General features: G+C 37.0%; 1 protein-coding gene across 2 annotated transcripts in view; it reads right to left on the minus strand.

Moving 5' to 3' along the window:
- Nucleotides 1-12,856, minus strand: part of HSD17B4 (hydroxysteroid 17-beta dehydrogenase 4) — a 62,679-nt gene that overhangs the window by 29,518 nt on the left and 20,305 nt on the right. For both annotated transcript variants that reach the window (XM_005506223.3, XM_065045332.1), the window contains exons 12-17: nucleotides 8,903-9,009; nucleotides 7,986-8,219; nucleotides 7,703-7,754; nucleotides 6,993-7,064; nucleotides 5,590-5,693; nucleotides 1,743-1,808 (exon numbers count right to left, since the gene is read on the minus strand). In XM_005506223.3, coding sequence (XP_005506280.1) covers nucleotides 1,743-1,808; nucleotides 5,590-5,693; nucleotides 6,993-7,064; nucleotides 7,703-7,754; nucleotides 7,986-8,219; nucleotides 8,903-9,009 — 635 coding nt within the window. The remainder of the gene's footprint in view (nucleotides 1-1,742; nucleotides 1,809-5,589; nucleotides 5,694-6,992; nucleotides 7,065-7,702; nucleotides 7,755-7,985; nucleotides 8,220-8,902; nucleotides 9,010-12,856) is intronic.

Here is a 12,856-nt window from a genome sequence, read left to right on the forward strand (position 1 = left end):
CAAGTTAACTCAAACGTAATCTACAAAATGACTCTTTCAGTCTGTCTCATACTCAGTGCTAAATCAACAGCTGAATGGCAACAGACAGTTCTGCCAACACTTTTTCATTTAAACACTAAAAAAAGAAAATTCAGAAATTCTATGCAATTCATGTGCCAGTTTCCATTTTCAAAATGGATTTTAGGCAGTTACATGTCATTCCACAGACACATAAATGTAAAATCTTGATAACATTTCTGCAAGCTGTCCTTCACATTAAAGTCTATCTTCCTGCCCATAAAGTTCCCAAGTTCTATACACTTCCTCTCCTGTGCACAGGAATCATGACTTAAGCACAGATGCTACTGAATAATTTGGCAGATAAGCCTTCTTGCCATCTTCAAAGTCCACTGGCTCCTGCGAGATCTAATTGGAGAGATATTCTCTTTATGTACCTGTCAGAGTAGATCTTAAAATAAAACAAGTGTGGTGGCTATTCTGTGCCACTTTGTTTCCAAAAATCAATTTTGCAGTCGCAAGGTTTTCCAGCTTCTGATTATAAGGTCAATACTATCTTTTATCTCATTAACTTAGCATTTTATACACAGTAACAATTCTAGATATAAGAGCTTAAGGCTCAGAAACTAAGATTACCATATGAACAAGGTGATCATAAATGTAATTTGAAAATCGAGGGACCTGGAATCAATTCTGGTATAACCACTCAGAGGAGAATCTGAACTAAATACTTCTAGTTACCAAGCCAGTAGGGTTGCTGGATCTTACCCAATAAAGTGCCAGATGCTAGAGAGTACCTTCCACTGCATTTAACCACCTCCCAAGAACAATTTTCAATTAAGCCTATTCATAAAAATTAGACATCTGTACCTCCTAGACCAACGGTGTGTATTTGAGGATGCAGCCAGTACATTAGTGACAGAAAGAGAAATGTTGATTTAAGCTCTCTTTCTTCATCTAAGTGGGCAGGACTAACTTGGCCTTAAAGCACACAAATCAGCTGGAGGAGCAGTAAGTTTAATTATTCCATATAGCATTAGAGGCTAGCAGACATAACAGTTACCATACCTCATCTGATACCTACCATTTTAATTGCATTTCCAAAACCTACAGCCTCCTGCCATGACTATGTCTCTTTTGAAAATACTAGGCAGTATCTTAGTACAGGCAGCTCCAGACTGTCCTGTCTTATTTGTCTGACACCTGCCTATGTTCAGCTTCAGAGGAAGGTATATTTATTTATTCACATTTTTGCCTATGGGAAGTAGATGCCTATAAACCAGTGGGACTGCAGACAGACGGAAATACACCTGGACAGACATCTGTCAGAATTTCAGGTTTCCCTGACAACTACTACTACAGAAATTTAACTTTTACAAAATTGCGAACTTTAAGAGCTGGTGGTTGTTTTTTTTTTTTTTTCCAGTCACAATGTGTTTGCTTCCACCATTTTTTGTAAATGTCATAGATTTTGAACTTCTTTTTTTACACTACAACAGAATGCAAATGTTCATTTACTCCTATGTAGAATTTTGTAATAAATTATTTTAAAATTGCATTAGCCTTATGAAAAGAATGGTTTAGATAGCACACTGAACACACTGCCGTAACTCAACCTAGCTTAATATTATACCTAAATATATAAGCACACCCCTACATACATTCAAATATTAGTGGACATCATATAAGACTCCTTTCTTCAAACAAAACAAACATTCCCACACTGCGAGCATGCAAAACTTTACCTGATCAGCTGTTGTGACATCAGAAACTACAGCATCAGGGAATCTTCTGGGTGGATTCACTGTTACCTAAAGCAAAAGTAGTAGTATAAATATTTCACCGCAAAAATCTGTTATCCATGACCATGCCAGAATATGCCAGGAATGTATAAAAAGAAACAGCATTTACAAAGCTGCTAGGGCTCCCCCTACTCCTTCTACCTTTACAGACAAATAGAAAAAAAATATTTGGGCCAGAAAAAGCCTTTTATCAAGGTTTACTTGACAAAGACATCAATCCTAAGGCATCGGACCTGGCTAACAGTTACAATTTATAGCTCATCAGTTTGATTATAGTTCTTCCAAACTATCGGAAAAAGCTCAATCAAGAATCACTCACTCGGAAAAACATTGTCTGATAGAACATTAGTGTTTTGGAACACAAAAATGAAGCTTTAAAAATAATACTCTAAAAAGTGCAACAGATTACAAAATTATTTACTACCTCACTTGTGGACTACATCACTTTTTCCCTTGGAAGAGCTTTCAGCTCTTTTTATTTGTTTTCAACTTTTTTCTTTAGTTTTTGCAATTACATGGTGCATATTAAGCCCCACATTGTTGTAAAACAACCTGTTCCTTGTGCAATCTACAGCTTCACTGTTCAGTTTTGAAGACATAAGCTTTACCAACAGATGGAGAGAGAACATCCTAGATGATGATAAACAGAAAGAACACGATAACCAATTCAAAACTACTGAAGTAGCTGAAATATTTTTCCCCTCTCCTTGTTCAGTTTTCAAAACAAACAAATAAAAAATCCCCAAAGTAGTGCAAGCTCTAAAATGAAAGAAAGCAACTTGACTCTTTGCTGTAATAATTCTACTTAGTTTCTGTAAGATCTTTACCAAAAAAAAGAGAAATCAAAAGAAACTGAGTGTTATGTAGTTTCACATCTACTAACAGCAAAGGCTCTTTCCTGTTTATTAACAGCATAGCAAAGCCACTTCTTGGATGGAAGGCTTCATAACATCACTCCTGTTTTTGTCACTTTAGAGAACCACAATGGACCTAAAGATTAATCAGCTTGATAACAAGAACACATGCTCTCAAAACAAGAATGGCTTGTCAATCCATTTCCAGTTGGTTTAAAGAAACTCAACCTGACCTCGTGAGCCATTAAGATGTTAAAACTAAGCAATGTATGAATAAGTAAAAAAACCCCTTTTCCACTAGGGCAAGAAAACCCCAACTCAAGAGGAGAGATGTGACTTGCACAACCTATAGTTCATCATAGACCCCACCTTGGAAATTTGTTCTCCTTAGTTTGCAGATACCATAAATGTGTAAAATAACAAAAAGACACATTATAAAATATGTTTCATCAGCTTGGGTTTCTTTTTGGCACTCAGGGACATGAAAGCCTTTTTAATCAGGAAGGTTTGCAAAGACAAAACAAGAAAATATATCATTTGAAACTGGGCTACTGAATGCAGAGGCCTCTGTTAAATTTGCTATCACTGTGCTGTCATAACTAGACTACATTTTGTTTTCTTCTACCACAAGAAGGACTGCTGCCTGAAACAGCAAATTTTAAAAGAATAGTTTAACGTGTAAAGTCATTTATATAACATTCTCATATTTCACAAGAGAGAGTGAAGAAGTTGCAGTTGCCTGAAGTGCAACGTTTAACTAAAAAGCATCAAGGCACCACACTGGACTCACTGATGCCACCGCTATAGATAGGCAATATTTCCTTCGAACCACTATTTTCTTTACATGCACCATTATAAAATCTGATAAGAGAAGAATTAAGGGTTCCATTGAAGACTTTTACACACTACCTGCAATAATATTCTGTGAATTTGTTATACTACACAGAGGTTTTTCTCATTTCTCAATCAAGTAGCAGGCATTTCAATATTTGATTTATAAAGTTACATGTGGGAAAACTTGTATATAACTCATATTGATTTATGTAAAAAACCTTGTAACTTTATATCAAAAAATCCCAAAGAATATTACCTATAGTATTACAGATGTAAAAAAACTAGGTATTTCATTATAAATTTTTAAAAATACAGAGCTTAAAATGGCCTCTATTTAACTGACTTTTAATTACTGTAGTGCCTTAAGATTCTAGTTCACAGTAACAACATTTGGTTATAGCTGGCATTACCCTTAAACATCGTATTGAGGGAGAAAATAATTATGCATCAGGTACCTGAATAGCTGCCTCATGCACGTGACACTATCATTTGCTAACTCTCTCACAAAATGCAGGAGTTCCATGACAGCAGAAGTGAGAAACTAAATTGCTGCTTCTCTCCCTTCCTCTCCTCTTTATGCTTTCCAAACCTCTTTCATTTAAACACATAGATTTATGAAGAGCTACATCTAGAGATCTCTTCTAGAAACTGCAAGTTCAAACCTAACACCACACATTTGAGTACTTTTCAGCTTCTTAGTAAGCTAGTCTTTTTACTAGAGCAAGAACTTGCAATTTTAAGGTATCACCATACCTATTAGGACAAATCTAACACATGAAAACCAAGCTACTAAAACTAAACATGAATATTCTCTGTATACATAAACACAGAATTATCACTAGGTTTCAATTTATTTTTAAGTATAAATAGCAGTCCCCAACTCCTTTAAGGACAAGCAAAAAAAATATCTGAGGTAGAGCAGCAGAACACACTGTAATGCCACACTGATGACACACAGATCACATATTCCCAACTGGAGGTGTAAGCACTGAGGCAGAAATTGAAATGTTTTCACGACAGCAGAGCTGAGACAGGTTTAAACTGGGACTCTTGAGTCTAGCTGATACAATTAACAGTTCAGTAGCAGGGCCCTAGACCAAGTATTCAACATCTCAACTTCTTTGTCACCCTCCTTGCTGCCTATGCTAAAATAAGAGCAGCCAAAAAGTCTCCTCTTAAAGCTACCTATGAGAGAGGTAAAGCTCTCCAAATCTGCTTGAGAAAACAAACACTTAAAATTAAAAGCCACTTCTTGTTCTGATGTAAGAGGTATCTACAATTTTTCAGATCAAAAGTAGACTGAGAAAATAAAACCTGTCGCAAACTATGTTTTAACAAGAAATTAGTAACTTTCGTCATCTGTTCATTTATGGAGAGCATGACTGAGAGTAACTAGATACATAAAATCAAAACACACAAAGTTTTAACTGTTTGCAAAGCTTATATTTGGGTTTCATAAAACCAACAGTCAATAAGGCAGCTGAACTGATACAATCTTCCATCTGACCTATAGAAGTATGATTTAAATGAAATTAGCAAAGCCCAAACTACAACCATGTAGTAGATTTTATCACTTCTGTGGAATTAATTGGGTCAAATTTGGTGAGATTACAGCCTGCTACACTGTCGGTTTCAAAAAACATCCTTCTAAAAGATCTAATAGGAATCTTCTACAAGTGTGTTCTGTCCACACCATCATGCATTTTACATGAATTTCCATTTTTTTTAACTTTGGACATGATTTTATAATTCCAAATACACAGGATTTAGATTCTAAACATTTTCCAGAATCTCCTATTCTGTTTTCCACTAGGATTTCCATAACTGTAATTTCAAATATTTGAATGCAGGAATATCTCATCAGTTGCATGTTCAGCAATTCCCTTTTCTCCCTGATTGTCAGAACAAAACCATTGGTTTCCCAGACCCTGAACAGTACCTTTTCGGTCAGGCTCTTCAGTGAACAGAAGCATTTAAATTCTGCTTGTGTTTGTACCACCACACTGCTGAAGTGCTACTTGATACAGCAAATATTTTTCTTGCAGTGCTGACAGAAGTTTTTGTGTGGCTTTTTTTTAAAATATGAATATACATGAATTTACCTTGGCCTTTTCTGATGTTCGTTTTCCACCAAATCCTCCAGCTCCAACAAAAAACAAAGAGAACTGATTATAACACACTAGGTCCTTTCCACAATAGGTATTCACTGAAAGACAACAAAAAAGAAAGGTCATATATTGTCTTCTATCTCCTGTACATATATCTACTCTGTTACAAGAGAAAAGCGCAGCTTCAAACATGACAAAGCTCATTTTAACAACTGAAAGGACAATGGCCACACTTCCATGTTTCATTACTGCAAGTCACTTCCTGACCAGGGAGGACTAATGATCTGATTCAAATAATAGTAACATGAATTTTGTCTATATGAAAGCATTAAAATTTTAAAAAATGAGCCATCAAAATTCTGATTACATTCAAGGTGCTAAAAATGTTTGAAAAGAGTCCTGAGCTTAAGGTCACCTGTTCATTTTTTTGAAGAAATTAAACTTCTTACACTGAATCAAGATTCAGCTTCCTATTTCCAGTTCATGCTTATTCCACTCCCTTAAGCCCCAGCCTAAAATTTACAGTATTGTTAATGATGTTCATTTCCAGTTCAGGAAGAAATTTCAAAACCACTACAATTATGCTCTCTAAAATAACTTTTGCAAGTTACAGAAACAGACAAGCTTAATGTTAGCCCAGAATGGAAGCAAAACACAGCTAGGAGAAACAAAGGGACAGTAAAGATCTTTTCACAATTTTATCTGTACATTAGAAGAGTAAAAACTCAAGAGTGTTTAGAGACTGGCTGCCTATAACCTCCTCTTACAGCCTTATTTCCCAAGGGACCTTGGTATAACCACACCTAGAGATATCAAAACTGTGAAAATCACAATTTATTGACTTTAAAAGACATTCCCTGTAACTTGGATACAAGATGAAGGAAATGGTCTTTTGTTCTGTTTAGAAAAGAATAACATAAACATCAAAAAAAGAAAGCAGGACATGCTTTTAAAGATGGCTGCTTTGCAGATGAGTCTACACAACAGACACATGATTAATTTTTGCAAAAGCACCCCACAAAACACACAAGTGCACACACACCCTCTTGCTGAATGGTGGCCGAATCTAAAACAGCTTCCTTCAGATAGGACTAAGTATTATTATTAAAGAACCTTTTTCAGTTTGGATAGTGTACTATTCCTCCTACACAGGAAAAAAAACAAACCCCCTCTGAAATCTTTGCCCGAAGAGAGCGCTCTTATTTCAGTACATTAGCTGCCCAAGAACACTTACATGTATTACACACCTATTGCTACAGAGCTCATTTCTCAGCTCTCATTGAGATTTATTAAGCTAATAGTCTTTACTGTGGAAAGGCTGGCAGTTATTGGTACAGCCAGTTACAAACTGACCTGTCATTTCACTGCATCCCCTCCAAAATTATGAAACTTCTTACCATCTATAAGCAAGACTGCTCCTGATCCTTTGTCAAGAATATCAGCAATGGTTGAAACTGAAGTCAATTCCCCTGTGAAAAAAAGAAGAACATACACACATTGTAAGGTTTTGCTTCAGGAAAGAAGTCAATAGACCACTCTTCACATTTCCTTACTAACAATAATGATAATGGTCACAATAATCATAGTAACAGTCACAGTAATCACAATCATCACTATTATAATAGTGTCTAGGAATCCTTGCAAATCTGGATATGCAGATGTAAAGAATTTTTCTTTATTAATAGAATCTTAGTATACATAATTTAAATCTTACCCTCTTATAGGCACACAAACGCAACCAATGTTGAAGAATTTTCAGGTGAACATCCCAAAATTTCTATGATACAGCCTTACAGAATGAATTAATAGTTCTGCTTGGTAATATCATATTATACCAGTAAAATCCAGTTTGTAGTGTATTTGCTTATTATATCAAAGATTAGGCATGAATTTACCAAGGATACTACAGCAAGGCAACACTTGATACCAAGAACAGTGTTTCAGAAGCCATTCAATAATGCAACAAGTTGCCTCTCCTCTACCTCACCTCTTGTAAAAAGAATATGCAAAAAATCCAGTTGGAAACAGAGCTTCCCTATTTCCATTTATACTATGGCTACAGGAATTGTCATAGTGAAAAGCAAATCAGCATCACAAAAGAACTGACCTGAGGTTGGTAATGGTTTATACAGTTCCAGATATTGCTCACCATGCAGCATCTGTGTGAAGAAAGGCAGCACTATAACAACAATCAATACATGCTATTCCTTTCACAATCACAACTGCAAGGCAATATACAGTTATTTTAGAAACTGTTCAGAACAAACAAATTAATAAAAAGGATTTTTTTTCCTTTTCTAGAATAAATGGAATATTACAAATATACTAATTAAAGTCACCTTATAGTTATATAAAGCACAAATAAAATTAGATGCTTAAATCTTCCATACCTTTGCAAGATCAATATTTAGTCCTTGAATAGAAGGAACACCATCAAACATCGAAGTCTGAGCAGGAATTACCCCAAAGCTAGGCAAACAGCAGAAATCTTCACTTCCTTCAAAGAGGAATTTTAGGTGATCTGGATCCTTAGTTGACATTCCCACACCAAGAGCATAAAGAATAGGCTCCAAATGAGTATATTTATACACGCTGGTAGCCAATTTCCGGCCAACAACGCTTGTCTGGAAATTAAAAGTCAGTATAAAATAAAACTTCGTAATAGTCAATATTGCACTTGTATTTTTTCTATAATTCTCATATCAAACAGAAGTCACATTTGAGCATTTTCTTTACAGTCATATGTAAACATAAGGTATGAGTCATAAATATACCATATAATATTACTGAATTTGTTGCAGTATAAGCAACCCTAAAGTAATGCATTATACCTTGCTGCAAGCAATTTTTTTCAAAAATAAGTAATATAACTTCATACAGATCCACTCCCAGCAATGCATAATAACTTTTCTAACACAAAACATGAATGAAATAACTAGCACTGTAGTAATATTGAAATGAGGAAAAATGACCTACCTATACAGAAAGAGCCAGAGGAAAATCATATTGCCCAGCAAGACTCATTCTGTGCCCCTTTTCTGAACAATGCCCTAAATAAAGAGACTTGCAGAACTTACAAGCACTTGCATTCTGCATTATTCAGTCTATTTAGCCTCAAGTTTTCCCATCATCAATAAGAAAAATAAAGAGTGGAGTCCGGAGATGTTTCTTATTCTGCTTGCTCACTTTACAGTTTAAAATTCACCTTTCTTTTGACAGACAGCAAGCCAGAGTAGAAGGTGATCAGAAACACAAGTCTCTGCTCAAGGTTTTCACCTGAGTGCATGTGGTACACAGAGCTACTTACCGTGTCAACAGATGAAGAGGCCACTGATCCAGAGCTTGTTGAATTCATAGAAACATCCCCTTGAGACTCTATCTGACTTAGAGCATCATTCAATACACTTATGGACTCTAGAAAATGTTATTGAAAAAAATCACATATAAAAAGCCATAAATGAGACAATTCGGCTAGACACACAACAAATGTGCCAGCAAATGAGATATAGCCTGGTACTTCTCAATGTATTTTTAAACAAAATAAATACATACTTGAAAATTAAGCATAGTGCTGCATTTCACAGGCATCTACACAACAATTGATGATACCTGAGCTCTATGCCATCTCCACCAGTTCTGCATCCAGCAGTCAACCATGTCTCCTATATAATTCAAGTGCTTGAAACACAACTGGTGCTATACACCACCAGCTAAGCCAAGAGGAATATGTCAAGAAACACTTTGTTTATTCCCTGAACCACAGTGTTAAACATAAGATAATGGGCATTCTGTTTCAACTGTCTCAGAAGTAAACATCTGAAAATTAGTATCCCTTTTCTTGTCTTGAAAAATATTTGCAATATAAGTAACAGATCTTATCTCCTGACAGTTACCTTTTTTCCCCAAGTCACATATATACACACATACATATATACATAAATAGATAAATAAATCAGTCTGAGGCTTGAACAATGACAAGATTACAAGTGAGATGACGTACGGCTGAGATACAGAACTCAGCTATGGCAAAGGCAAGCCATCAAGAACAGCTTGCTCCTTGAAGCACAATAGGGATAAAAATCAGCATTAAACATTTGTGTATGTTAGAATCAAACAAAAAGTGGTGAGAATCATGCACAGAAAAATAAAAATTGTTTAAATCAGAGGATCACCAAATCTTTATGTAACTACATTTACCTTGGAGCTCCTCCCTTCCACTTCAAGACCCCTATGCCCATACTGATTGGCACTGCTGCTGCGACTCACACTGTGCTGCTCTACTGCACAGCACAAATTAGCTGAATACCCTCCTGCAGAATCTTGATTTCCTAAACTATTTCTTGCTTCCCAGTCTCGCTGGCAGAATCATCATAGTATTTTATTTGTGGTCTGAATCTCACCTCTTCTTTATCTTTGGGTACAAGCAATGTCGTAAGATGACATGGGGTTATGATATTTACATAATGTGAAAATGCATAAAACAAGTGAGCTGTAACTGATAAGAACCTTTTAAAAGGTAATCCATTTTATTATTTTTCATTCATGAAATGAATGAAGGAAAAGCAATACTGAGCTGCTGGTAGAAGTAACAGACAGTTTCTACCTTTCTTGCACAAACCATAGAAACACTTTCACGTTGCTTTAAAATCTTCAAGAGAAAATACAGCTTTGAACTACAGGTAAACCTGAATGTTTCCTCAACTTTTCATGTCCATAACTGATTTCTGTGCAGGAACGTAACTATCATTCTTAATGGTAAAATCTGAAAAGAAGATTACCAACATGTATTTTACATGCAATTACATCATTTAAAAAAATAGTATAATGGCAACATGTAATTTAATAATGGTGCAGAATACTACAATCTCCTTTTCAAGGAGTCTTTCTTCCAGAATGTATGATATGACCGGACTCTCAAATTGGTGAGCTGGCTACGGTCTGGCTGAACACTAAGATCACAGAATCACAGAATGGTTTGTGTTGGAAGGGACCTTCAAAGATCATCCAGTCCAACACCCCTGCAATGAGCAGGGACATCTCCAACTAGATCAGGTTGCTCAGAGCCCCATCCAGTCCGACCTTGACTGTCTCCAGGGATGGGGCATCTACCACCTCTCTGGGCAACCTGGGCCAGTGTTTCACCACCCTCATTGTAAAAAATTTCTTCATATAACTAGTCAACTACAACAAGCCCTGCTAAAAAGTCTGTCCCCATCTTTCTTACAAGCTCCCTTTAAGTACTGAAAGGCTGCAACAAGGTCTCCCCAGAGCTTTCTCCAGGCTGAACAACCCCAACTCTCTCAGCCTGTCCTCACAGGAGAGGTGTTCCAGCCCCCGATCATTTTTGTGGCCTCCTCTGGACCTGCTCCAATAGCTCCATGCTCTTCTTATGTTGGGGACCTCAGAGCTGGATGCAGTATTCCAGGTGGGCTCTCACCAGAGCAGAGTAGAGAGACAGAATCACCTCCCTCAACCTGCTGGCCATGCTACTTGTGATGTAGCCCAGGATGCAGCTGACTTCCTGGACTGCAAGCTCACATTGCTGGCTCATGTCCAACCTTTCATCCTACCAGTACTCCCACATCCTTCTTTGCAGAGCTGCTCTCAATCCCTTCATCCCACAGCCTGTATTGATACCAGGGACCTGCCCCGACTCAGGTGCAGGACCTTGCACTTGGCTTTGTTGAACCTCATGAGGTTCGCATGGACCCACTTCTCAAGCTGGTCCAGGTTCCTCTGGATGGCATCCTGTCCCTCAGGCATGTCGAATGCACCACTCAGCTTGGTGTCATCTGCAAACTTGCTGAGGCTGCACTCAATGCCACTATGTCATTGATGAAGATATTAAACAGTACTGGTCCCAGTGGACACCAGTTGTCACTTGTCTCCATCTGGACACTGAGCCACTGACCGCCACTCTCCAGATGTGACTACCCAGCCAGTTCCTCATTCACCAAACAGTCCACCCATCAAATCCACACCTCTCCAATTTAGAGAAAAGGATGTTGTGGGGGACCATGTCAAAGGCTTTACAGAAGTCCAGATGGATGACATCGGTAGTCCTTCCTATGTCCATTGATACAGTTACTCCATCATAGAAGGTCACTAGGTTGGTCAGGTAGGACTTGGCCTTGGTGGAGCCATACTGGGTGTCACAAATAACCTCCCTGTCCTCCATATGCCTTAGCACAGCTTCTAGAAGGATCTGTTCCACGATCTTATCAAGCACAAGGGTGACACTGACAGGTCAGTATTTCCCAGGGTCTTCCTTTCCCCACTTTTTCAAATGTGATGTGTTGCTCTTAAAACTTAATGTCAAAGGCCTCACCAAAATTGTTTTTTTAAACTTTGGCCTTCTGTTATACTTGTGATCAGCAACAGCACTTGACCTGGATCAAACCAGGATCATTTCATAACAGTTTTATTGATTTTCAAAGCATATGTATGCAGAAAAAGCTGTTTTTAAGGATGGAATGTTCTTTCAAGGACTCCTGAGTTTATTTCTTTACCTCTATGACAGACATCAACCACAAGAGATATTTTTGTGGTTCTGAGTCCTAATATTGAGAGGTATGTGCAGAAAGTGTGTGTAATACTCTACATTTCAAGGTGATTTGCATGCTTTTAATATCAAAGCTACTTTTACGATGCTACCCCTTTGGAGTGCCTGAAAAGCTTAAGCAAGCTATTAGAATATCATCACATATAGAGAGCAAAGCTTTTTTTTTTTTTTTTTGTTTTTGTTTTGTTTTGTGTTTTTTTTTTTGTTTTTTAATTTTTTGTTTGTTTGTTTGTTTTTAATGACAGAGAAAAACAAAATATTAAATTTCTTTTTTTCTGTTGAATTAGTATGTTAGAGAACTTCTTCCAGTTAAGAATCCCAGTGCTGACATATTCTTTTATTTTCCAGGGACTGCTACAGCAGCATGCAGCTGAAATGCCTGAATGTATTAATTTATTTCAGTCTTCACTGCTCTTCTGCTGCCTGGCACAAGAAAAGAGACTAGCTAGCTACCCAAAAAAGAAAGATGAAACATTACAAAGTCACTGGTAAGTGAGGTTTGGACACTGATAAGGATGCTTTCAACAGTCTTTATTTTGTACTCATTTTGAGTACTGAAAGTAAAAGAGATGGGGAGGGAAGCACAGAGTGGTACATGAGTTTTCAGTCATGTAAACCCACAAAGATGTCTGAAATTAATGTTTCAGCAGTAGATTTATCTATTAGAGCTTGTACTTTTTTAATATATTACTCTACAAG

The sequence above is a fragment of the Columba livia genome, chromosome Z, assembly GCF_036013475.1.
Source record: "Columba livia isolate bColLiv1 breed racing homer chromosome Z, bColLiv1.pat.W.v2, whole genome shotgun sequence".
Taxonomy (NCBI): domain Eukaryota; kingdom Metazoa; phylum Chordata; class Aves; order Columbiformes; family Columbidae; genus Columba; species Columba livia.